General features: G+C 43.7%; 1 protein-coding gene, 1 non-coding gene and 1 pseudogene across 3 annotated transcripts in view; 1 reads left to right on the forward strand and 2 right to left on the reverse strand.

The window, feature by feature from the left end:
- Nucleotides 1-12412: 12412 nt before the first annotated feature.
- Nucleotides 12413-14111, forward strand: LOC103750555 (annotated as a pseudogene).
- A 9707-nt stretch (nucleotides 14112-23818) lies between these two features.
- The window catches only part of Kansl2 (KAT8 regulatory NSL complex subunit 2), a 20117-nt gene continuing 18041 nt past the window's right edge, over nucleotides 23819-25894 (reverse strand). For both annotated transcript variants that reach the window (XM_008853652.3, XM_008853650.3), the window contains exons 9-10: nucleotides 25423-25530; nucleotides 23819-24576 (exon numbers count right to left, since the gene is read on the reverse strand). In XM_008853652.3, coding sequence (XP_008851874.1) covers nucleotides 24445-24576; nucleotides 25423-25530 — 240 coding nt within the window. In that variant the 3' untranslated portion in view covers nucleotides 23819-24444. The remainder of the gene's footprint in view (nucleotides 24577-25422; nucleotides 25531-25894) is intronic.
- On the reverse strand, nucleotides 24757-24893 carry LOC115067765. Its single transcript, XR_003847128.1, has one exon. It is a non-coding gene; the product is annotated as a small nucleolar RNA SNORA2/SNORA34 family (small nucleolar RNA).

The raw sequence follows: 25894 nt of genomic DNA on the forward strand, positions 1-25894 counted from the left end.
CCGGGCATGGTGGCGCATGCCTTTAATCCCAGCACTGGGGAGGCAGAGGCAGGCAGATCTCTGTGAGTTCAAGGCCAGCGTGGTCTACAGTGAGTTCCAGGACAGCTGGGGCTACAGGGAGACCTTGTCTCAAAAAGATCAAAAAAAAAAAATCCAAACATTTAAAAGTCCATAGTCTCTTCTGAAAGTCTCTTAACTGGGGGCTCCTGTGAAATACAAAACAAGTACTGCGTTATTTCAGAGGGATGAATCGGGCACACCTAAGCAAAACCAAAGTCCAGCAAAGCAGCTCGAGGCTGGACATCTGGGATTCACTCACGATCTTCTGGCTCCAAAGGGTCTGGCAGCTCCACTGCTCTGACTCTGCCGTCCACAGCACACTCAGCTCATCTCGCAGACCCAGACCAACTCCATTCCACACCTACTGTGGTCGTTGGTGGTCGTCCCACGGTCCCGGCATCTCCAAAAAGCTGGGTTCTCCACTGAAACTGAGACTACACCTTCACCAATGGCCTCTTCTTGCCTCTTGGGGTGCAAAGCCTCAGTTTCTCTCCATGACCCCTTCAATCCTGCCTGGGATCTTCACTACAACTGAAGCTGCACTTTCACCTGACCTTTCCTGGCCTCTGCATGCCAAGCCTCAGCTGCTCTCTGTGACCCCTTCACACTTTCAACACCAGAACCATGCAGGAAACTCTTACACATTACCAAGCCCTGCTTCCAGCTTGAGATAGAGGCTCAGGTCCCCTCTGTGTGCTGACCCTGAGGAAATACCTCCCAGAAGATTCCACCACAGTGATGCTGGTCTCTTGTTACTTACAGCTGATTTTTCAGCCCCAGCTAACCAGCATCAATTGTCCCAGTAAAGCAAACGTTTTGCTTCAGGTTCTGGTCTCTTCTAAATCACAGCTGATTCTTCAGCCCCAGCCGACCAGAACCCACAGATTCTCAATTCAAAATATCATAGGAACAGCCCTGATAGTCTCCGCTTCCCTTTGAAGCTTCCCAAGCTAGGCCTCCATTGTCCACAACTCTTTCATCTGTTGTTTGTTTTTTAGGACAGTCTCTCTTTGCAGCCCAGGCTGTCCTGGAACCGGCAATCTTCCCAAGGGCTGGGATCATAAATGTGTACCACCACACCCAGCTAAAAACAGACTTTCAATTCTAGCAACACTAGTCCAGCACAAGTTACATTGCATCTTCCCTGTGGCTTACTGAATAACCTCTCATCATAAACCATTCTCCCTTTCTGTGCATACCTTTTGCTTTTTCTGACACAGGGGTCTGTTTGGCTGAGCATAAGAGTAACTGCAACACCCAGGCCTTTAATGAAAAAAATGGCTGATGGCAGTAGTGACCATGGAATCTTCCAGCTGAACAGCTTGTGGTGCAAAGACTATCAGCATTCCTCAGAAAATGCCTGCAACGCACTGTGCAGCAGTAAGGACCCTAGCTCCTCTAAGGACTGAGTGAAGCCAGGGCAGGCAAAATAGGAGCAGCACATTCGATGCTAGTTGGAGGAGCTGAATGCAGGAAACAGAGGGCCACAAATAGTCTTCCACTACAGCAGAATCCCACCAAGATAACTTGCCAGAACAAAGGAAGAGAGACACACTAGTCCCTGACTAAGCCCCCTGATCCCAGACCCCATGTCATCATCCTCATTCAGGAACTCCCATCTCTCAAGACAGCCACCCTGTCCCTGGCACACACACACACACACACACACACACCACTGCATCATTATCTCATGCACTTAAAAATTGTACTCAACAAGCTGAGCAGTCTTCTGAAAACAGAGCTCTCCCTAGTTGATCAGGTCCTGGATTAGTATAATTTCTTTTTTGATATTTTATTTATTATTTGTATTCTTATTAATGCATTGTCTGCATGCATGTAAGGGCACCCATGTTGTTCAATGCCCACTGAGGGCAGAGAGAGCATCGAATCCTCCTAGAACTGGAGTTTTGGAAGATAGTTAGCCATCATGTGGCTGCTGGAACTCAAATCAGGTCCTCTGCAAGAGCAGTCAGTGCTCTTAATTGCTGAGCCATCTCTCCAGCCCCAGATACACTTTCTAAGCAAAGCAAGAAGACCTAAGCAAAACAGAAGACAAACCCAGAAAGGGACTTCAGAGGTAGAAAGGATTTCTACAACTCAGGGCTGTTATTCACAAAGTCTTCCAAAATAATAACCAGTTATTAAAAACAAGAAAAGAGGTTTCTCAGGGCTGAAGAGATGGCTCAGTGGTTAAGAGCACTGGCTGCTCTTGCAGAGGACCTGAGTTTGGTTCCCAGCATCGACATGGTAGCTAACAACCATCCATAACTCCAGCTCCACGGGATCTGACACTCATTTCTGACCTCTGCAGATATTGCATAACAAGGTGCACTTACATGCATGCAGGCAAAACACTCATACACATAAAATAAAATAAAACATTTTCTAAAAAGAGATTTCTCCCTCCCCACACATCCATGTTTCCTTTCAGAACTCCTGGATGATGACATCAGTGATGACATCCTCTGTACCAAGACAGTTGTGAACGATCCTAAAGCCTTGTCTGCCTGGTAAGAGGAACATGAAGTCCAGCAATCAGCCACTCTGCCAGGCTAGGTCTGAACAGTATCTGAGGTATCGATGTGAACAGTATCTGGGCCCTTGATGAGAGCAGTATCTATGCTTTAGGTTTTACCCTGGGCTTAGGGAAGGGGTTGAGACTGGTCTCTTGGTGTGAACGTAGGGTAGAACAGAGTTCAATGCATTCATTTCAGGCAACACTGCATCACACACCATGTACAGCTTGGATAGGCAAGCTGTCTCTACTTTGGACGCCCTGCCAATACAAACCGATTCTAGTATCTGAGCACCCTCAAGACCTCTAGCCCTCATCTATGCTTTCTTTCTGTGTCTCTAGGGAGCCCTCAGTAAAATATTGCAAAAGTAAGGATTTGTCCAAATACTTGGCCAGCTGCAAGCTGAGAAATTATCCTCAAACATGGTTCCTGCAGAAGATGGGCCAATTCCTCAAGGTTCTTGGAAGCTCTGAATTTTTTCCGTCTCTGTCTCCAGAATAAGTTACTTAAGTTCACGTGTCTCAAGTAGCATGCTTAAGAACTGGGTCATGATGGATGTTTGCTACATGGTGAGACAGCTGGAAAACCTATTTTCTCTAAGTCTCCCACTGGTTTCCTGTATTCCCACTGTAAAGAGAGTTAAGGAAAGATTTTGCCTGAGACCACCTCTAGAACTCACTTTGTAACTCAGGCTGTCCTTGAACTCACAATCCTCCAGCCTCTACTTCCCAAGCGCTGGGGCTACCATGCCTGGCTGAGAACTTCTTGAGTATTATCTAGTCTGAACTAAAATTGGCAGTTGAAGATAGTGTTATGGACGCCAGCTCTTATGATGCCAACACTTATAAAATTCATTCAATTCATTCAGTGATGGCTCATCTTATTCTCCATCAACAGGTAAAACAAGAATATTGAGGAAGAGGTCTGGTTCAGAGGTGGGGAAAGATTGGCAAGGATATCAAAGTGATAATGTTGGCCAATGGAAGTGACTAAGATGCTGTAAGGAGGTCCCAAAAAATATGGTGTGAGGCATTTATTTGTCTCTCCTGAGAGTCTAAGCCTTCTTTTTTCCACAAAAACATTCAAAAGCACAGAAATCATAGTGGCAGGAGATTGAAAGAACTGCTCACATTTCCTCCGCAGAAGGGCACATGGATACATGCCGGCTGGTGCTCAGCTTACCCTCTCCTCTTCCCCAGTCCACGGTCCAGCCCATGAAAAGGTGCTGCCTACATTCGGGGTGGGCCATCCCACCTTAATTAATGCAGTCAAGGTAATCCCCCAGTGATGTGCCCACGGGCCAACCTAATCTAGACTATCCCTGAGATTTCTCAAGTATCTGAATTACATCAAGATGACAAAACTATCCACTATGTCTGGGGCAGTGTGGCAGCAGCATGGACCAGCATCAGCACCACTTGAGTGCATGTTAGAAATGCAGATTCATGGGCCCACTGTAGACCTACTGTGTCCCTGTTTCACTAGGTTTAAATGCGCTCTCCATATGATCCTCAGGCACAGTAAAAATTAGGAAGCACTGCCCTAGGATATTTGTCCTCACTGAAACCCTTGTTGATCCCATTTATACTCCACAGAAGATAGTTAAATCACACACCGTTCCTAGCTACAAAGGAGCCTGGGAGCTGTAGTCCCTAGCTGGGCAGCTGTGTGTCCTACTACAATACTATTACAGTATTACAGAATGGATTTTAGTGGCCAACTGGCAGTTTCTGCTAGAGTAATTAATAAATAACTTAAAGTGAATCACAGAACCATTCCTATACTGTCAGTTTCATTGAATAAATAAAACCATGACAGTATTTTTGTGTCTCACCATCTCTTTAAATGTACTGTGGGGCAGGATTTCCCCCCACCTCTGTACCATAACTTATCTCATCACACTAATGAAGCATGCTCTTTCTAAAGCTTCCTCACCTCCTCTCCAGCCCTTTTCTTGGCCTCTCCACCATCTCCTGTAGAGAGAGGGAAAGATTAACTCAAAATGCAAAAGATTCCCAGGATCTTTTGTGAATATTTGCAGTCTTGCATTTCACTTTGGAAAGTGACCTCTGTTGTCAGAGGACTCAAATGAAACTAAAATGAAGAGTTTCCTATTAAACCTCCTTAAATATTCTTTCAACAGTTTACAAAGCACTTTAATAGACAAGATCTTGCTGGGTGTGGTGATGCACACCTATAATCCCAGCACTCAGGAGGCTGAGGCAGGAGTATCACCAGTTCAAGGGTACTCTGCCCTGGCCTTTCCTGTGGTAGAACAAATTGTTATTCCAAATATTTTGGGGGGGAGGGAGGGGATTGAGACAGGGCCTCTCAATCGTTCTGGCTGGCCTAGAATTTGCTATGTAGACCAGGCTGGTCTTGATCTCACAGAGATCTGCCTACTTCTGCCTCCCAAGTGCTAAGATAAAAGGTGTGTGCCACCACACCAGGCCTTAGTCCTAATTCTTTATCCTCGCCTTCTGTCGGAATATCATGTGATAGTCCCAAGCACTACAGTGAACATAGTATATTTTCTGCATGAGATTAAGGCTAAGCTTTGGACATGTGATTTATTTTGGCCAATGGAATGTCAGTACCTGTGCTTGGAAGAGAAACTCTAGATCTGTTTAGTGTGGCTTTTTATGCTCCTCTGATTGCAAAAGAGCATGCCCCAGAAAGAGGTGTAACCCACCACACACAACCCCACACTGTATTAAACATGAGGCACAGACCTGATCCCAATCCAGATCCTTCTGGAATAGAGCATTCTCCTTACCAGCAACCTGCCAAACCCCAGAGTAAGAAAACAGTGCTGCTTGAAGCCACTGAGTTTGGGGTGATTTATGACCCAGCAAAGAAGCTGAACCCTTGCCCACCCCATAACTTCTCAGAGCAGAATTTTTCTTTATGTTTCAATTTTGCATGTGTGCATGTGATGAGTATACACTCATGTGTGTGCAAGTGTTCATGCACATGCCATGACACGTATGTGGAGGTCAGAGGACAGCTTTGAGTGTTGGTCCCCATCCTCCACCTAGTTTGAGACAGGGTATGAGGTCCAAGTTCCAAAATTAGGAAAGGAGAAGGATCACAAACAAAGAGAGCTCAATGAGTCATCGACAGATAAGGGCACTTTATCAAGGCTGGAGAGGTGGCTCAGCGGTTAAGAGCACTGGTTGCTCTTACAGAGGACCTGGGTTCATTTCCCAGCACCCATACGGTGGCTGACAACTGCCTGTAACTCCAGCTCCAGGGGATCCAATGCCCTCTTCTAACCTCCTCGGGTACTGCACAACATTGGTGCAGTTAGACACATGCAGGCAATACACTCACACACATAAAATAAAAATAATGAATAAAACAAAATAAAAAGACATACTTTCTCACCACACAGGTTGCTAGGCAGGCAGATCAGCGGGCACCCAGGCACACGATAGCACACAGGGGCCGCACAAAGACAGGCATCAGCACACAGGGCACAGGTAGGCACACTCAGGCAGGCACACACAGGCAGGCACACACAGGTATGCACACACAGGTACGCACACACAGGTATGCACACACAGGTACGCACACACAGGCAGGCACACACAGGCATGCACACACAGGCAGGCACACATAGGTACGCACACACAGGGAGGCACACACAGGCAGGCACACACAGGTACGCACACACAGGGAGGCACACACAGGGAGGCACACACAGGCAAGCACACACAGGCAGGCACACACAGGCAGGCAAAGGCAGAGGCACAGGATCAGGCTCTCAGAGCAAACACATGTGCCTCTGATCCAAAGGCTTACACAAAAATGGCATTTTGCCAGAAATGGTCCTATGACAGACTACATCATTGCTTACTTTTGGGTTCCCCAGATATCCAATGTTAGCCCTTTTTTTTTTTTTTTTTTTTTTTTTCCTGATTTACAGTCCCCTTATGTCAGTATTAGCCATGTAGGCCCCATGCCAGATATCCGTATCACCACCATGTTGTCCAAACATAAACTGTTCCCTGCACTCCACCCCCTTTTAGACAACTTGCACTTTACCAGCACAGGCCCATAGGGGTATTTGGGTCCATAATCCACGGTAGCAGTGTACAGACCGACACACAGCTCTGTAGGCTCTCATACTCTGTGGACTCAGGTTTTACAGGTCCTCCTGGCTCTCAGTCCCTTCCAACTCAGGGGTCCATTCCAAAAGTTCAGTCTCAGGTCTCCTAGTAGCTTCATAAAGGGATCTGCCACTATTCCAAAGTTTGGGAACCTGCCATCCTTCAAAAGGACCTAAGATGCTGTTTAGTATTTGGAGAGGCTAAGTCACAGACAGGCTATGTGCGACTGAGGGCCAGCTGTTTTGTTCCTGGGATAAGGAGATGTCCCGAGTACGCTACATTCTGAAAGATTTGGGCCTTCTTTTTGACACTTTGTATCACCTAGAAGCTAGAAAGTTTTAAGGACTTTGTGGTATTTTTTTAGAAGTCTCTAGGGTGGGGCTCCAGATAAGCAAGTCATCCACTTAAGGAGAATAGTCCGACTCCAGGTGGAGCTCTCTAGGTCTCTGAGATTCTGGTGCTCTGGAAAACAAATGAGGACTATGTCTAAATCCCTGTGGCAACACAATCCGTGTATATTGTTGTCTAGTAATGGTATTAGGATGTTCCCATTGAAACAGGAATTGACAGAGTGAAGAGGTATTGAGAACAAGGCATCTCTAAGGTCTAGGGATGAAAATCACTGGGTACCTCCTGGAATTTGACTTAAGTGGGTTGGGAATTTAGTGGGAAGAAGAGGGAGTTTTGAGAATTGGAGGATAAGAAAGATAGAGGGTAGAGGGATGAGTATGACCAGAATGTATTATATATATATGTATGCAATTGTCAAAGAATAAATTGATTTTTTTTAATTTTTTTTGGTCTTTTTGAGACAGGGTCTACCTGTAGCCCCAACTGTCCTGGAACTATGTGGACCAGGCTGGCTTGAACTGACAGAGATCTGCTGGCCTCTGCCTCCCGAGTGCTGGGATTAAAGGTGTGCGCCACCACGCCTGACCTTTTATTTATTATTTTTATTCTATGTGTATGAGTGAATTGCCTGCATGTATGTAGTGCACTCATGTTATGCAATACCTATGGAGGTCAGAAGGTGTTGAATTCCCCTGGAACTGGAGCTACAGACAGTTGTTAGCCTCCATGTGGGTACTGGGCATCGAACCCAGGTCCTCTGCAATAGTAGTCAGTGCTACTCTTAACTGCTGAGCCATCTCTCCAGCCCCAAATAATTGATTTTTTTATATATTTTCATTGAATTTTTGTGTATTTCATATACAGCACCTTCCCCATCGGCACCCTCCCAGAGCCCCTCCCCACTGGACTTTGTGCATTCTGTCATTTATGGTAAGGCCTATCGAGTGTCCCCAGAAGTTAGTGTCCCTACATGTCCCTCAATGCAAGTTCATCCACTGGGGTATAGTCAGCCTATCTAAAGTCACTCCTTTAAAGAAAAATCAGCTTTTCTTCACCCAGTAGCAATCAGCTGCCCAGTAACTAGTTATCCAGCTAAGATTGGGGCCTGCTGCCCATTTCCACAGTTCTGTACTGGGCTGTGTCTGCTTGAATTTGCACGGGTGTTGTGCATTCTGACATCATTGCTGTAGGTTCATTTAAGAAGGGTCCCAGGAGCCTGTGGGACTCTTATTTCCATATGGTCCTGCACCTCCTCCCTGGCCTTACAATCTTTCACCCCATCTTCCACAGTGGTTCCTGAGCCCTGGGTGGGTGGGTTTTAATATAGTAGTCCTGTCCAAGGACCCACACTCTGCACACTCTTATCCTCTACATTTTGGCCATTCCTGGCCCTCTGCTGCATGAGGGAGCCTCGTTGATGAGAACTGAAAGACGCATTAGTGTTCTGTTTATCCCTTGTTCTATGTTCTGTGAGCCTTAAGTGTAAAGGTTGCATCATAGATGTGCCACTTAGGCTTGGGCAATTCACAGACAATGTCTGTGTGTAACCAGTTATAGAACTCTGTAAGTCTCCGTCGTTGAAAAAGAAGCTTCTTTTGTAATGAAATGCTTCTTCTAATTATGTGGCTATTAAATAAATAATTTTTTAAAAAGAAAAAGAAGCTTCTATGATGGGTGGTGATTGGAATACTTGTCTGTAAATTTAAGACTCCATATTTTGCACATAGCAACAAATTACATTTGTCTAGGGATATTCCAGCCTTGAGGTTTTCACTAAGTTCTAAGACCTCTCCAGCTATGTGTATTTGGTTAGGTTTACAGTACCACACGAGTTTCCTCCAACTGAGTGGGCTTTAAGTCCAATTAGGTAGCTGCTGATTATCCCCAAGATAAAAGTGCCACTACCGCACCAACATCATTTGCTGTACCAATCACTGATGTGGTTTTTAGGCCTTGAAGCTGGAGTTGGACCATCCACTGATGTTCTCCCTTACCAGCTTCCGCGGTGCTCTCCAAAGCTATGAGCGCTAGCCTTCGGGGGAGGTGGCTTCCAGGTCACAAATTGATTTTTAAAGAGAGAGTGTGCACATAGATCTGCCACTAGGGGGTAAATAGGTATCACAGCCTCGCTGATGAGCCTCAGGTCCTGAACTAGCCAGTAGGATTTAGAATAGGTAGAATGGGAGTATAATGGGGTGACTGGCAGGATTTTAATAGTCCATATCTTAAGAATTGGTCTACAATAGATTATAATCGTCCCCTGGCTTTACCCCTGCTGAGGTACTGTTTGGGGGTTCTTTTAATTTGTATTGTATTTGTTATTCTTGTGTGTGTGCATGTATAATATATGTATGTGGGTGCAGGCAGGTGTGCACAGCATGCATGTAGAGATCAGAGGACAACTTGCAGGAGTTGGTTCTCCACTTCCACCATGGGTTTCAGGGCTCCAGCTCAGGTCATCAGGCTTCCAACAGCAAACACTTTTACCTGCTGAGCCATTTCACCTGAAGTATGTAGCCATGTAGCCCTGGCTGGCCTGAACTCACTACGTAGACCAGGCTGGCCTCAAACTCACAGAGATATGCTTATCTCTGCCTTCTAAGTGCTGAGAATAAAGATGTGCCACCATGGCTGGCTGCTTTTTTTTTTTTTTTTTTTTTAACAAAAGCTCTCACTATGAAACCACAGCGAGTCTGGAACTTGCTGTGTAGACCAGGCTTGCCTTGAACCCACAAAAATCTAATCTCTGCCTCTGCCTCCCAAGTGCTGGGATTAAAAGTATATGCCACCAATGCACCACTGAAGTATTTTTTTCTGTGAAGGAATTTAAAATGATCCTGACATTTTAAATTTGGGCTGACATGGTTGTGGATTTTCCAGGCTGATTTGCATACCAGGTTTGAGAATCTACTGAGTTCTCTAAACTCTAAAAGCTGTGATTTCTATTTGGGGACAGACTTTGGTTAGTGGGAACCAAATCTTAAGATGATATCCAAGTTGGTCATTATATCTCTTACCAGTAGGAGTACTAGGTGATGGAGTACCACCAAAAACTCATTAGAGAAGAAGGTGCCATGAAACTGAGAAGCTAAAGGTGTAGTAAAATAGCAACACTTACTTTGGCCTTCTACTCCCATAACAGTCATGAATCAAGAAGTCAGTTTATTAGAAAACACAGTTAAGGGGGCTGGAGAGATGGCTCAGCAATTAAGAGCTCTTGCAGAGGACCTGGGTTCAATTCCCAGCACCCACATGGTGGCTAACAACTGTCTTAACTCCAGTTTGAGGGGATGTGATACCCTCTTCTGACCTCCACGGGCATTGCACAACATGCATGCACCTACCTACATGCAGACAATACACACACATAAAATTAAACTATTAAAAATAAAATGTTTTTTTTTAAAAAAGAAAGAAAACACAACTAAAACAAAGGAATGACTGGGAATTGAATTAGCTTACCCATAATGTCCAGAGTCATCTGGAGTTCCTCAATGGAGATGATGATGTTCTTGAAGAAGCAATGAGGACCTCCCCAGAATTCCCTAGTCATCTTTTTCTTCCATGGTAATCAGAGTCTTGGAAGTCCCCTGTCCCTTTTGGGGACTTGAGGCAATCAATTCTCCAATGCCAGGGGTCAGAACCAGTTCCTTGGCAGAAATGACAAGGGTACAGTGGGGCCCCAGTGTAGTCTTCTGCCTAGTGTCTGGATTTCTTGTATTTATAGCAAGTCTCCTCAGGCTATTTTTGGACCTTCTGTTTTAATCAAGGACACCCCCAGTTATGGTTGCCATAATTCTAGTTTGCCTCTTTCTCTGTCCTGTTCCTTTCTTCCCTTCTGTTGAACTCAATTGTTAAAAACAGTGAGCACCATGTCTACTGATCGGTTTAGATGGATTTGGAGTCCCATCTGTGGCTTTTGAAACTTTCTTCTTGTATCATGGGCTGCTCAGATGATGCAATGTTGTTTCATCAAGGTCTTCCCCTAAGACGTTATGGAATCGATATTAGCATAGTTACATACACCTTCATCAGATCTGCTAAGAAACAGCAGGGTTTCCAACTTCCCCTTGAGTGATTTTGTCCTAACTGACTGGCTTGGTCATTACTTTTTATTCCCTCAGCGAGGGTCTCCAAGAACTCTGCCATCCTGCATTCTTTCCTCTGTATTGCAACCCCACTTGGGTGGAACAGAAGGGACTACATCACCTCCTGGGCAGCTGTGGTCTGTCTCTCCTCTAGCTGCTTTTAGGACTAATTCTTCTCTATGGAAGCACTGCCGCTAGCAAGAATGAACTGATCATGAACATCTCTCCATGACAGATTGAAGGCTAAGGCCAGAATCTGAAATCCACAAACAAATTCAACACAATTACAATTCACAATTACAAATTCATCTGGTTCCTCAGAAAATGGCTGAGTTTCTCCTTGCATTGCTGGTTGTTACCAAGAAGGGCACTTTTACCCTACTAATCCCATTTGCTCCAATCACTGCTCTCAAACAGAGGGACAATTGTTTTGCCCCAGAATAAGGAGTCCCACTGAAGGCATATTGAGCATTTCTCGGGGTTGAGTCCTGTAGTTCAGCAGGGTAATTAGGAGGAGCCTAGGCTCCTATTCTTGGGGTGTTGGATAAGGGGGTTGTTGGTCGCCCTGAGAAGCAAGAGAGCCTTGAAGTAGGGTCATGTAAAGTATCTAGGTGTTTCTCTTTTGTTCTCCCATTTCTTCTGCAGAGAGAGGAATCTTGGTGAAGAGCCATAAATGTCTGGACATAAGGGATATCAGACCATTTTCTTTGTCATCTACAGAAAAGATCTTACTGAAAAATACACATCCCCACATATGTGCATGGGTCACACACATCTACACATATTTAAAAAAGTAAATGGTAGGGAGCGTGCCTAGCATTCAAGAGGCCCTGGGTTCGATTCCCAGCACTGCGAAAACAAAACATCAAATGAATGAATGTATTAAGTATATTGTTGTGGGGTGCTTCACCAGAGAAGTCCACTCAGACAAAGTTTTACCAAACGAAAGTCATTGCTGGCTAGGGCTACTACACATGGATGTCAGAACCCAAGTGTGTAGCCCCTGAGCCATCTCTCGTGTTAGCTTTTATACAGAGAAACCATAACCAGGGGTGAAAAGTTTAAGTTCCCAAGCTCACAAAGCCTATTGACAATTTCTATTCTATTTAGCATCAATTACTATTTTGCAGAAGCAAGCCAAGCATAACCTACAGAAGCCATAAATCTGCAGTTAGCAGGTGCACTCCAAGACACACTGACCTGTTCCCAAGATAACTGGGTCCTGCTGACATGTGTTCCCATACCCTGGGACAACTGCCTGATAATTTCAGAGACTAGAGTCAGCCTAAACTTTAACATGGCGTAGCTATGGTCAAGAAGGTGCCCTACTACAATACAGCAAGCCAACTAGCAGACAGAAGATAGAAGTGCCAGCTAAGGCTGCCACTTTGAGGCCATCTCTCTGTGTCCTCTAGTTGGTATTGGGGCCATGTAGTGTTAATATAAATATATTATGCCATTTGTCAGTGATTAAGGATACACCCCAGAGGGGAATCTGGTAGAAGAGAAGGGGTGTTTGGCATGATGCAATGGAGAAAAAGGAAGAAACGGAGAACTACAGCCCAGGTGTCTCCACAGGGCATCCCTAGAGATGGAGGGCAGGTGAATGCATAGATTCCTGGGGCATTCCACTGTGAAATCTCTCCTTGGGTGTGGGACATCTGCAGCCTTGACTTGGATGGCTGTTGTACAATGCCTCTTTTGTTTCTTTTGGCTTTGAATGTGTATCAACACCTTTCCCAAGAAGCTCACTGGGAGGAAACCAAGTTCTCCAACTGAAGCTACTGTTTGTACCCAAGGGTAGCCCACCTAGAAAGAGAACACAGGCTACAAAGAAACATATGTTGAATTAGTGCCTTAATGCAAGTTGTGAGATAAGGTATATCTATGGCTAAGAGTGATGGCTTATAAGTCATGATAAGAATAAGGTCCTGGGGCTGGAGAGGTGGCTCAGCGGTTAAGAACACTGGTTGTGCCCTGGCGAGATTCCGTCTTGCGTGTCTGTTGTGAGTAGCTGTATTCAGTTATCTCCTTCCAGCCTCTTCGTGGCGAAGTGAGAGCCTCCACCTCATGGAAGACTCGATGAACATGGACATGAGCCCTCTGAGGCCTCAGAACTATCTTTTCGGCTGTGAACTAAAGGCTGACAAAGACTATCACTTTAAGGTGAATGACGATGAAAAGAACACCAGCTATCACTAAGAACGGTCAGTTTAGGAGCTAGCGCAAAAGATGAGTTACACATTGTTGAGGCAGAGGCAATGAATTATGAAGGCAGTCCAACTAAAGTAACACTGGCAACTTTTGAAAATGTCTGTACAACCAACAGTTTCCCTTTGGGGATTTGAAATCACACCACCTGCTGTCTTAAGGTTGAACGTATTAGTGGACGGCACATACTAGCTGTGGAGGAGGACGCAGAGTCAGAAGATGAAGAGGAGGAGGATGGGACACTTTTAGGTATATCTGGAAAGCAGTCTGCCCCTGGAGGTGGTAGCAATGTTCCACAGAAAAAAAGCAAAACTTGCTGATGATGAAGATGATTTTGATGAGGAGGACACTGAAGAAAAAGCTCCAGTGAAGAAATCTATCCAAGATACTCCAGCCAAAAATGCTCAAAAGTCAAACCGAATGGAAAAGACTGTTAAAGCCATCAACACCAAGATCAAAAGGTCAAGAATATTTCAAAAGACAGAAAAAAAAAAAACCACTCCTAAAACACCAGAAGGACCTAGTTCTGAAGAAGACATTAAACCAAAAATGCGAGCAAATACAGAAAAAGGCAGTTCTCTTCCCAAAGTGGAAGCCGAGTTCATCAGTTATGTGAAGAATTGCTTCCCAATGACTGACCAGGAGGCTATTCAAGATCTCTAGCAGTGGAGGAAGTCTCTCTAAGAACACAGTTCAGATTGTTTGAAAATACTCCATCATCTTACTTGGTTTCTGTAACAGTTGACACCTGGTTGTTCTTTCTTTAACGCAAAGTGAGAACTTTCCCAACATTGATAAATGTTGTCCAGGATTCATTGCCAAGAATGTGTTGTCTAAAATGCCTGTTTCATTCCTAAGGATGGAACTCCACCCTCGGTTTTAAGTTTGTATGGAATGTTATGATCGGCTGTAGTAACAGTGGTGCCCAGACCTGGAGATGGTGGGGAGACAAAAATATACACGTGAAATAAACTCAGAATTTTAATTAAAAAAAAAAAAAAAGAACACTGGTTTCACTGGTTGTTCTTGCAGAAGACCCAGGTTCGAATCCCAGCACCCACATGGCAGCTAACAACTGTCCATAACTCCAGTCCCAGGGGATCTGAAAGCCTCTTCTGACCTCTACAGGCATTGCATGACAAGGGTGCACTTAACCTACATGCAGGCAATATACGCATACACATAAAATAAAAATAATAAAATTTAAAAAAAAAATAAGGTCCTGCATACCCATGCCCAATTAAGTCAAGGAAGTGCCATGATATGAGAGATTCCTTAAGGTCTGGGTAGGAAATAGGAAAGGGATGATCCATAAAATGTTTCATAAATGTAATCTGAACTAAGAAGGGATTCTTTCCCCTAGCTAAAGTGGGAAGATTGTGCCAGCTTATGACAAGGCCCCTCGATCCTTCAATCTAGAGATTGTCTTACTATGGAAAACTGAGTTCCCAAATAATGAGATGTTTGAAGAAGTCACAAAAAATCAAGCCAGAAGTACTAGAGAGATGGCTCAGCAGGTTAAGCACAATAGTTGCTCTTGCAAAGGATCCAAGTTTGGTTCCCAGAACCCATATGGCAGCTAACAACAACCATTTGGAACTCTAGTTCCAGAGAATCCAATACTCTCTTCCAGTCTCTGAAGACACTGCATTGTGGGGGCCTAAAGGCCTCACCTTGCAGAAGTCCGAGAGGAAGTTACTAGGCCGCGGCCTGACCTGCTTTGAAAGTCTGAAGAATACTTCCGCACTGCTGAGGAGTGCATGATCTGCGTGTGACCATCCTTAAGATACACCCTCAGGTGGGGAGGGGGGATTTCTAGGTGCCTGTATAAGCTCTGTAACACCTGCAATAAATGAGTCCCTGCTTGACTAGGCTCCCCATTGTGCCTGAGTGTTCCCGGTGGGCTGGTGAACAGCGTGCTTACTCATCCCCAATCATCACTGCCCGGGGGTCGCTAGTACGAACTCCCCCGCAATTGCATGACACAGCTGCACTTACCTTCATGCAGGCAAAACATACACATAAAATAAATATAAATAAATCAAAAAAATGTTTTTAAAGAAAAGCCAAGTCAGAGAAAGGAAGATAAAAAAAAAAATCATTCATGCCTTTAATCCCAGCACCTAGGAGGCAGAGACAGACAGATCTCTGTGAGATCAAGGCCAGCCTGGTCCAAGTTCCAAACCAGCAAGGACTACAGGGAGACCCTGTTTCAAAGTTAAAAATTTTTTTTTTTAAAAAGTAAAATAAAAATGTCACATACAATATATTTGACCTCAAAGTAATTATGCTAAATGAAAAAAGTACAATTACATAATTCTATTTATATAAAACTTCATAAAATGCAAAATAGTACATAGTACCAGAAACTAAATCAATGATCACTTCAGGAGGGGGAACAGGAGACATGGGAGAGAGAGATGACCCAGGGATTCAAGGACAGTTTTAGGAGAGACAAGTATGCTTCCTATTTTTAATATGGTGATGGTTTCATGAAGATATATATCAAGCTGGGACATGGTGGCAGCATTTGGGAAGTGGACCAGGAGAGTCAGGAGGTCAAGGTCACTGTCAGCTACATAGTGAGTTCAAATCCAGCCTGCACTACATGAGAACTTGACTCAAAAAAAAAACCAAAAAACTATGGGCTGATGATGTAGCTCAATTGATTGATTAGAGTGCTTGCATGAAGCCCTGGGTTCAGTTACGAGCACTTCATGAGCCAAGCATGGTGACATATACCTGTAATCCCAGCCTTTGGAAGACTGAGGCAGATCAGTTGATCAACTCGGAGCCTGTAATGGTGCCTGGCACCAAAACTGACAACCTGAGCTTGAGCCCCAAATTCACCTGGTGGAAGGAGAGAAGTGGCTCCTGTAAACTGCCCTCTCACCTCCCACCCATGTTGTAGCACACACACAAAACAATAAGCAAATGTAAGAAAAGAAAATGCTATACAGCCTAAGGATACCTAAGACCCTGTCTCGAGTAAAACTAAGGGACTGGAGAGATGGCTCAGCAGGTAACACCACTTGCTGTTCTTCCAGAGTGCCAAGTTCCATTCCCAGCATCCACATGGGGCAGATCAAAACTGCCTATATAACTACAGCTCCAAGGAATCTTCTCCCGGCAGATGACAAACAGCTTTATTGGCAGAAAGCTGATGAGCTGAGGAAAAATGAAGATATGATATTGCTGCCCAGAGAGCTAAAGGAAAGCCAAAAAAAAAAAACCATCAAGGATGAAAAAGCAAGAAAAGAACTAGAGAGAGGGTAAGAAAGGGAAGGAGAAAATGAAGCTGTGATGGATAAAGTTGATTCTGATGCAGTTTCTACACATATAAAATACTTAACCCACTTGTGCAAACTAAGTGGACTTTTCTTATTTTAAAAGAAAAAATTGAGCAGGGCATGGTGGCACATGTCTTTACTCCTGGCACTCAGGAGGCAGAGGCAGGCAGATCTCTTTGAGTTCTAGGCCAGCCTGGTCTACAGAGCAAGTTCCAGGCCAGCTGGGGCTACAGGGAGACTCTGTCTCAAAAAGAAAGAAAAATTGAAATGTAAGACTATATAGGAGTTACTTTTAATTTTGTGGGGAACAAAGTACTGAATGGTCTTTAGAACGGTCTTTAGACAAGCCTGCTCTGGCATAGTAACTCAAAAACTAGTAGCCTCGCCTAGTACAGGAGTTATAAATCGCAAGGAAAGTTAAAGCAAGTTCTTTGGGCACAGCATGAATCAGTTATGTAGGGCCCATACCTTCGTCATCTCCAGCTGTCTCTGAGGTAGCTTACAAGAAGCAATTTTTAGTAACTGAACAGTGCTCTCTAATGGAAAAAATGTTGCCATTTTGTTGGTATTAGAAATGCTTCTAAATAATTTGTATTACAACAAAATAGGCTTTTTTCTAAAAGAAAAAGGTATGTAATCAAAGTGCTTCCCGGTCTTTTTGTTTTTGTGGTTTGGTTTATTGGTTTAAACCACTAATTTTCCCTGAGCAGGTCATTAGACCTCAACAGGACTGACCTCACTCCTTCAGTGATCACAATCGCCTAGGCCCTGCTCCTTCTCTACCCTTCCACCGTGCTTTATTCCCATTTATCTTCTCCCTATTTCATCTTCCCTTCAATTCCCTTTTCATATTTCTCCCACTCTCTCCTTGAACTTAGGCAGATCTTAAGTCTGCTCCAACTCAGTACTGGAGCGCATTGTCTCCCTAGTTCCCTCTTGTGGACAGAACTAGTCACTGCAAGCATGGTCTGGTGTGACTTTCTGAGGAGCTTTGAGCTTACAGCTAGCTAGCTATTCACCTCGATAGGGCACGGACGACAGGTCAAAGAAATGATCCCACCCAAGGAGCTTAGTGAACCACTGAGTTACAGGAGCATGGTTGACTGAAAGACAGGTGCATTACTGAAAAACCCACCCCAGCACGGGTGACAATTCACAAAAGCTGTATCCCTGAAGCTCCCTGGCTTGTGGAGTTTAGATGTTTGCAGAGGCCCCTCCCCACAGCGATTATCACTGCCTATATAACCTTAGGAAGTGGGACTTGTGAACCTTGTAGGCTTCCAGAACTTGCTGAGACTTCGAAGTTTCATTTACTTCCTTCCTCCCTCCAGAAGGAAATGGCTATAACATGTTGCACCCCTTCCTCACCTGCTTACATTCTTTGCCCCCCCCAAATTCCATGATGCTCCCTGAACTTTGGAGGGGGGTGATATAAATGTATGATTATTTTTCTCCCCCTATGGCAGAACATTAGGCTACTATGCTACAGCCATGATGGAGCATCACTGGTAATGTCTCTATAGTTCATTGGCCACAGCGAAAAGAAGTCTCTCTCCATGACCAACTGAAATTGACAGCAATAGTAATCTACGGACATAAATACAAATATTTAGAAGGAAAGTCAACAAATGATATTTAAAAACAACAACAACCAGGGCTACATAGTAAAACCCTGTCTCAAAAAGAAAAATTAAGCAATGGCCTCCAAATTGGAGCCTATGACCTTCATAGCCATGAGCTTTCCTCTGGTTCACAGTACCAGATCTAAGTTCCCTCCTGTGAGGCAGGCCCTAAATTCCATCAAAAGGCAGCTGACTGCAACTGTAAGGGTCATGCCACTAGTATACCAGCAGAAACATCCTGCCTGGCATGTTGGTACATGCAGCCCAGCAGTTCACATGGCACTTACAGCACCATGAACCCAGCTAGCAGGACAGAGCTTCCAGTTCATTCCCAGTAGGATTTCTCCATGTCCCTGCAGGCAAAGAATGAGGAGTCTTCAGCAGCAGAGACTTACCATCAAGTTCTGGCATAAAACCAACAGCAGTGGCAAGAGTCTTTATGAATTGCAGAGCCACAGACAGCTCCCTCGCCAGCGGGCAGTTTTCATTCAACAATTTTCCAGGTTCTAGGAGTGCCTTTTCCCACTCAGACAGCACTCTCATTGAACTCCTTAACTGCTGTCTTCACTGTTCCCCCAGATGCTTTTATAAATCTGTAAGACACTCAAGGGTATTATATAATGAAACTTTTTTACAAAGAGTGGGCAGGGTTTCTGAAGGCCCACCTTTGCATCCTGCCAGATAAAAGAAATGGCAAGCCAACATTTCCATTTCATCCTTTTTTTCCACCAAATCAGAGAGCAAAGGTAGAAGAATCTACTTGTCTTCTTCCCATCACAGCTCCTCCATTACACTAGCGAGCTTTTTCTGAGCAGGCAGTTCAGCCCCAGTTCCATGTCTTATAGCCCAGCCCACAACAAAGGCTGCCACAGCCTGCTCACACTCATCCCACATTACTTGTTTGGCTGGGTTTGACTTTAGTGGTGCTGGATTAATTTAAGGCCTCACGCATACTAGGTTAGGGCTCTATCACTAAGCTGTATTTCCAGCCCCCACACGTTACTTGTACGGATTGCAACATACTCTCAAGTTCATTAGCCACTTGGGAGGCATCCCTGTAGTTACGTGATGGATCCCATTCATCAAGGAGGCATACCATCCCATATAGAGTAGAGGAATCTGGCCAACCTGGGATTCCACTCAAGAATGCATCACTCTCAAACAACCTGACTCCGGCTTTGATTGCATGTCCTATTTTACCCATCACAGGGAGCATGCATGCAACCACCACTGTATCAAGGAGGTACACCATCCAATACCACATGGCAAAAATGTGTACACCACACAAACTCATACACACAACAAATGTTTACACTTACACTTTTAAAACATGGGCTGGGGTTGCTGGAGAAATGGCTCAGTGGTTAAGAGCACTGACTGTTCTTGCAGAGGACCCAGGTTCAATTCCCAGCACCCACATTGCTATCATCCATAACTCCAGTTCCAGGAGATCCAATGCCCTCTTCTGACCTCCGTGGGCATTGCACAACATGGGTGTACCCACCTACACACAAGCAATATACATAAAATAAAAATATAAAATATGGGCTACGGAGATAGTTCAAGTCAGTGAAGTGCTTACCTTGCAAGATCAAGACCTGAGTTAATACCCGAACTCAAGTAAAATAGCTGGGTGGGCCTAGCATGATGTCTTTAATCCCAATGCTTGGGAGGCCAGTCTCATCTACAAAGTGAGTTCCAGGCCAGCCAGGGGCACACAGTAAAACCCTGTATCAAAAAAAATAAGTAAAACTGGGAGTGGTAATACCAACCTGCAATCTCAGTACTGGGGAGTAGAGGCAAGAGGATCCCACTGCAAAGCCCCAGGCCAGTGAGAGATCACGTCTCAAAAATCAGCTAGCTACTGAGGAACACTGCAAGGTGTCCTCGGGCCTCCACATGCATACATGTGCATGCACACCTGCACCATGAACATCCACATGTACACAAAAATAAAATAGGAGTAACTCACAAATTTTATACAATACTTACAGGATGAGGGCAATAGTCTAATAGAAACTGTACTTCTTTGAATATGCTGTTTTGTTTTTGACTTTAGGACTATGTCACATTTTATGTAAGACAACCAACTTTTCTTGGTAATGTAGGAATCAGTCTGGCACATGCTAAGCAAGCACATTACCACTAAGCCTTATCCACAGCCCAAGATAATGTTTTGATAACTATTTTTAACTTTATTTAAATTTTTTATGTATATGAGTCACATGCATGGGTACCCTGAGGCCAGAAGAGGGCATTGGATCCCCTGGAACTAGAATCACAGTCCACTATGAGCCACTGCATTGTGTGCTAGGAACCCAAACCAGATGCCCTGGAAGAGCAAGTGCTCTTAACAGCAGAGCCATTTTTCCAGACACCTGGTAACTAATTTTTTTTAAGTGAAAGTTTATTACAGAAAACAAGTAGAGCTGGCTAAGTGGCTAAAAACTGATCTTTTCCCTCCCATTATTAAGCTCAGTCCAGGCTCCTGAGGGTGATTTTTAGGCCTGATGAGAACTCCTTGGTTCTCTCAGCTTTCTCCCTCTACCAGATGTGGTATCTAGCTTGGGGACATTCCCCTCCCAGTGACTTCCCTCTTTGCCAGATGTAGTTTGGAAGACTTTTGGGGTCTTCAAATCTAAGAGGAAAAATGGCTTACCTATTACAGTTACTCTGTAAACAGAAAAAGCTACCCTTTAAAAGTTACAGGGACCCTAAGTCCTGATTGGCTGTGGAGGGCCAGACCCAATTACTGGCTTATCCTCTTAGTCCTTGTGACTTCCTTGGGTTTGGCCTTCGGCCTCAGTGGTTCAACACCAAAAAAACAGTTCTATCAATCCTGAAGTAGTGGGTTTAATTTTTGTAAACCCTGAAAATTAGGGGCAACATGAAATATAAAGCGAGGTCATTAGTTGCCACCTTCGCAGTTTTATTCTTTTATAAACCCTAAGTTCTATATTGCACTTCTCTGAGAGCACAGCAATCATCAGGACAAAAAAAAAATATGTTTTTTTTGGTCTTTTGAGACAGGGTCTCCCTGTAGCCCCAGCTGTCCTGGAACTATGTAGACCAGGCTGGCCTTGAACTCGTAGAGATCCGCCTGCCTCTGCCTCCCAAAAGGCGTGCGCCACCACGCCCACATGGCTGGGACAAAAATTTAACTTTTCAACATTTTAAGTGAGCTTCATTTAATCCTACTCTAGGACCTCCTTACATGGAATAGAAGAGGTGGGGCCATGTGTCTATCCAGGTGATGTTTTTAACCTTTTGACTAATGTTGGCTGAACTTTCTACAATAGAACCAAAATAATTCTTAAGCAGCCTCTAGATAATTTAAATGTGCCTAAACATTTATTCATTTGGTAATAATAAACACATAGAAAGGAACTATTCCAAAGTAATTTTAAGTGATTTTTACTATTTGCATGGGGTTCTACACTAATAGCAATCTGAAAAAATAAAAAAGTTTTCAAAGTCATATGGAAGCCTACCACTATACAGGGGGACAATGCCCCTACCGGGCAACCATAGGTTGGCAAATAAAAAGCTTAATGCCAGGAATGGACTCCCTCTTTTGAAGTTGTTGACCAGGGGTCCCACAATTCCTCAAAAAACATTGGCCCTTGCTCTTGGTTACCCACCAGAACTTGACAGTAAGACTCTATTGCTGAAGACACTGCACACCTAAGTTGCAGAACCAACAAGAAGAAATCAATCTGGTACTGACCTGAAAGCTTCAACTCTACTGCCTAGCTTTCACAGTGCTCGAAGTTGCTACACATGCTACTGGAAGAGAAAAATAATTATCAACCTTGCTCAGCTGTGAACGCTACGAGCTACAAGAAATAGCCTGGCAGAATATGTCTACTGGTACAATAGTGGCACAGATTTTATGGGAGCAACAATCACTATGATTGGATCTAAGGCCTGTTTCATAAAATGGAGTCCATTCCTGACACAGATATCAGGCCTAGGCACCTGTGGCTAGACAAGTCACAGACCACAGGGAAGAACCTACTATTATCCTGCTGAATGGATATAGTATTAAAACCAAAGATTAGTGCATCTCTCAGCTCTCACCAGAGAACCACCTTCTTGCAGCAGATGGCAATTGACAGAGACCCACAACTAGTCAACATGCAGAGAATAAGAGACTGTGAAGTGCTTAGCCCTGAATGGGACACGGATGTTAAACCGTTGCCTCCCAAGGTTCAGGGAGCATTGCAGAAGTGGGGCATTAAGAACCAGACATGGTAGATGACTACAAAAAGCAAATTGTTTTCCAGATAGTAGGGCACTCATGAGTTCACAGCATCCTCAAGACCTACCTAAGCTCAAGCCAGACAAATTCCCAGCATAGGGGTGGGCGGAGGATAAACCCAGCCCAAGCTGAGGAACTATTTAAAACTGATAGCTGCTGGGAAAGAAAAAGTATTTTTTTTAATAATTTGAGAATTTCATACATACATATGTTTTGATCAAATCCATGTGCACTCCCTCCCCTCCATCTCCTCCCATATCTCCCCATGACTTGTTTCTGATAACTTGATGTACTCTTTCTTCTTTTTTTTTAAATATGGCTTTTGGCTACTCTAACATTCCCCTCTCTGAAGAGGTAACCCTAAAATCTTTTAAGGATTAGATAAAAGCTCCTAAATATTTTTGACATTTTTGGCCTTTGGAACAGAGTATGTTGCTAAGAGGCCCAAGGACATTTTGACTTTTAGCCAAGAAACTGGCTACTGGAAAAGTATTTTCTTATAGGTCATAAGTGGGGATGCAGATAGGGGAACAGGTCTGAAAAATGTTCAAAATACATTATATGAAACTCAAAACTTTAACAGAAATACTTTTTAAAAAACTTTTTACTAATCTTATTCTGGCAATAGTGCTAATACTTTTATTCCAAACTGTTATAAGATTTAATGAAACAATGAGCAATTAGGTTATAGTCTAATCTTAATTTTGTCATCTTTGAGAATAGAGATGATCAGCAATTAAGAAAAATGATGTACAGATGTAAGACAGGAGAGTTAAGGTAAATCCTAACCACGACTCTTAAGTATCACCATATAAACTAGGCATTGAGCGTTCTCCATTCACTGAAACAAGGTCTAGAAACAATGGCATTTCCAGGTTTAAGGTCAGCTGGCCTGGGCTATATCAGGTCTTGTCTCAATAAACAAAACAGAAACAGAACAAAAAATCCTATTAATAATACATTATGTTAATACTGACAGGAGTGGGAGCTGGAGAACCGGAGAGGAAGATGAAAGGAACACATGACCAGGAGAGGAACTGCGGTGCAGTGCTTGCCCAGCATGTGCCCTAGCACACAGAAAAAGCAGGAAGGCATTTGAAACCGGCTGGATTTAATAAGGAAACCCCATCCTCTTCATTTACTACTTCTAGGATATTACACTATCCTCCAAAACAAACTACTAAAAACTGAATTCCTCAGACAAAAATAGTATCTACCTGTCCAATTTCCTCTTTCCCATCATAAATAACTCTCTAAATCCCAGAAAATGACAGACTCTCTCCAATACAAAGAAAACATGCATTCAATTCAGACTACATTTTTATAACATTTTAACATTTAATAGAAACTATATACAATAATTTTACTATATTTTACATAAGACAGCCACCACAGAAATTTACATAAGTTAAAAGCAAGATGGATGGTTAAGGAGAGCCCAGACCTGTGAGCTTTTCTCAGTCATAGTTCTCTAGGAAAAGGGGTCGAGATTGCCCAATTACATGGCACTAGGGAGAGGCTAAAATGCAAGCCTTTATATATAGATAACAGACACTGGGGCAACCAACATCTCAAGAGCACCATTCTTAAACAGTCTCCACCTAATCATCTATGTGGATTTCTGCCCGTGACTTAGGAAATTCCGTTACAAAGATGTCTCTTTCCCAGGCATAGTCTCAAATATTCATGCAATCCCAGAGGCAGGGATTACCTCACTCTATCTCGTAAAGAATCCCATAACTTTTGGACACTAAAAGTCCATTCCATGTAAATTTAGTTTTATGTTTGTCAATAGCACTCTATAACCCAGTAGAAAAACAACGTGATCTGGGTGGTGGGTTGTCCCTGCTTAGTGAGAAATGATCAGATTATACTTGTTTGAAGTACTGGAAGTTTAAATCCACCAAAGTCAAACAGTTCCCAGAAGGAACTGTCAACTGACAGATGTGGGCTCTGGTTTCCCATTTGCAGTAGCCCATCCACTTTGAGAGAATGGGCCACAGGCTTTCTCTGAATTTCGAGGTCCCTGGGATCTGGAACCATCTCCAGCCATCTGCAACTGGCCCTATAAAAAGAAATATAGGTACCTTGGTTAGAAACTCATTCCTGTGACTCTCTCATGTCCATTAACAACAGCTATAAGAACAAGAGAATTTAAACAACTGGGTGGCTGTTCTTCCCAATATTCAGCTGTCCCTGAGAATCAGAAGTCATTACTATGGCTCTGTCAACAAGAGAGATTGTGGGTTGTTTCTTCCAAATGAAACAGTCATTCTCTACGGAGTTTCCAGAATAGCCGATAAACCACAGGAAGACAGTTCTTTAGGCCTCTGTTTGAAACCAACAGCTATAGTGTAACTGCTGGTCTTCAGTCAGGGCCATTAATATCCTACTTCAGAGAAAGAAGCCTGGTCCTTAATCAACAATAAGAACAATCACAATGATAGAACTCTCCCTAAAAAGGAACAATTTACCTATTAACCTTTCATTCATTCAAATAAATTGTCCTACTCTAATTTGAGGATTAGGACCCACTGGGTCCCAAGGCCCATGGGGAGAACTGGAGCAAGTCAGTCATTCAGGAGTAAAAGAAAAAAAAAAAAAAACCTTTTTTTTTTGGGGGGGGGGGTGGCAGTGATATGGATTAATGGATTAAATCCAGGACCTTGTACATTGGAAGAATGCAGTCTACCACTGAGCTACATTTCCAGCCCAACTTTTTAAAGTGTTTTCCCTATATGGTATTCAATGAGAGAAACCACATCTATCTGGGACACTTTGATGCTCCAATTGTGTATACCCCCCCCAACTCCCAGGAATTCATGCTGGCCAGCAGGGAACCCTCAGCCTATACAGGTCAGGTCACTGTATGAGGGAAGCCTAATTGGGAATCATTTGCCAAGATACCCACTGAGCCTTCAGCAATTTCTTTGACTGTATGATCTTCCAGGGTTAGTGAAGGATCAAAAAGCAAGGGTGATGGAGGACACTGCATACCATCACCCACAACATCCAAATCCTAGGAAACAAAAAGAAAAGTCTATCAGCAATATTCAGGACCCCAAGAGGCTAAAATTGGCATATTTTCCAGCAAAACTCAAAGTAATTCAAGTCCCTCCCTCCCCACTTGCCTACCAGAATGCTCAACCAATTAAACAAAATCCATTCAGGGAAAACTTTTTCTTGGCTAATTATAGTGGTTACCATGAGTAGAAGACAGACAGAGGATTTAAAACAGAGAATTTATGTTAGGGGTAATGAAATGGATTCTTAAAAAGGCTCTAGTCAAGGCTGCACAACACACTGAATGCTAATACCACTGAACTGTACTTTAAAAGTGGTTAAAACAGCTGAGCGTGGTACCACACACCTTTAGTCCCAGC

Source organism: Nannospalax galili, unplaced genomic scaffold (genome assembly GCF_000622305.1).
Source record: "Nannospalax galili isolate Female #2095 unplaced genomic scaffold, S.galili_v1.0 scaffold867, whole genome shotgun sequence".
Taxonomy (NCBI): Eukaryota; Metazoa; Chordata; class Mammalia; order Rodentia; family Spalacidae; genus Nannospalax; species Nannospalax galili.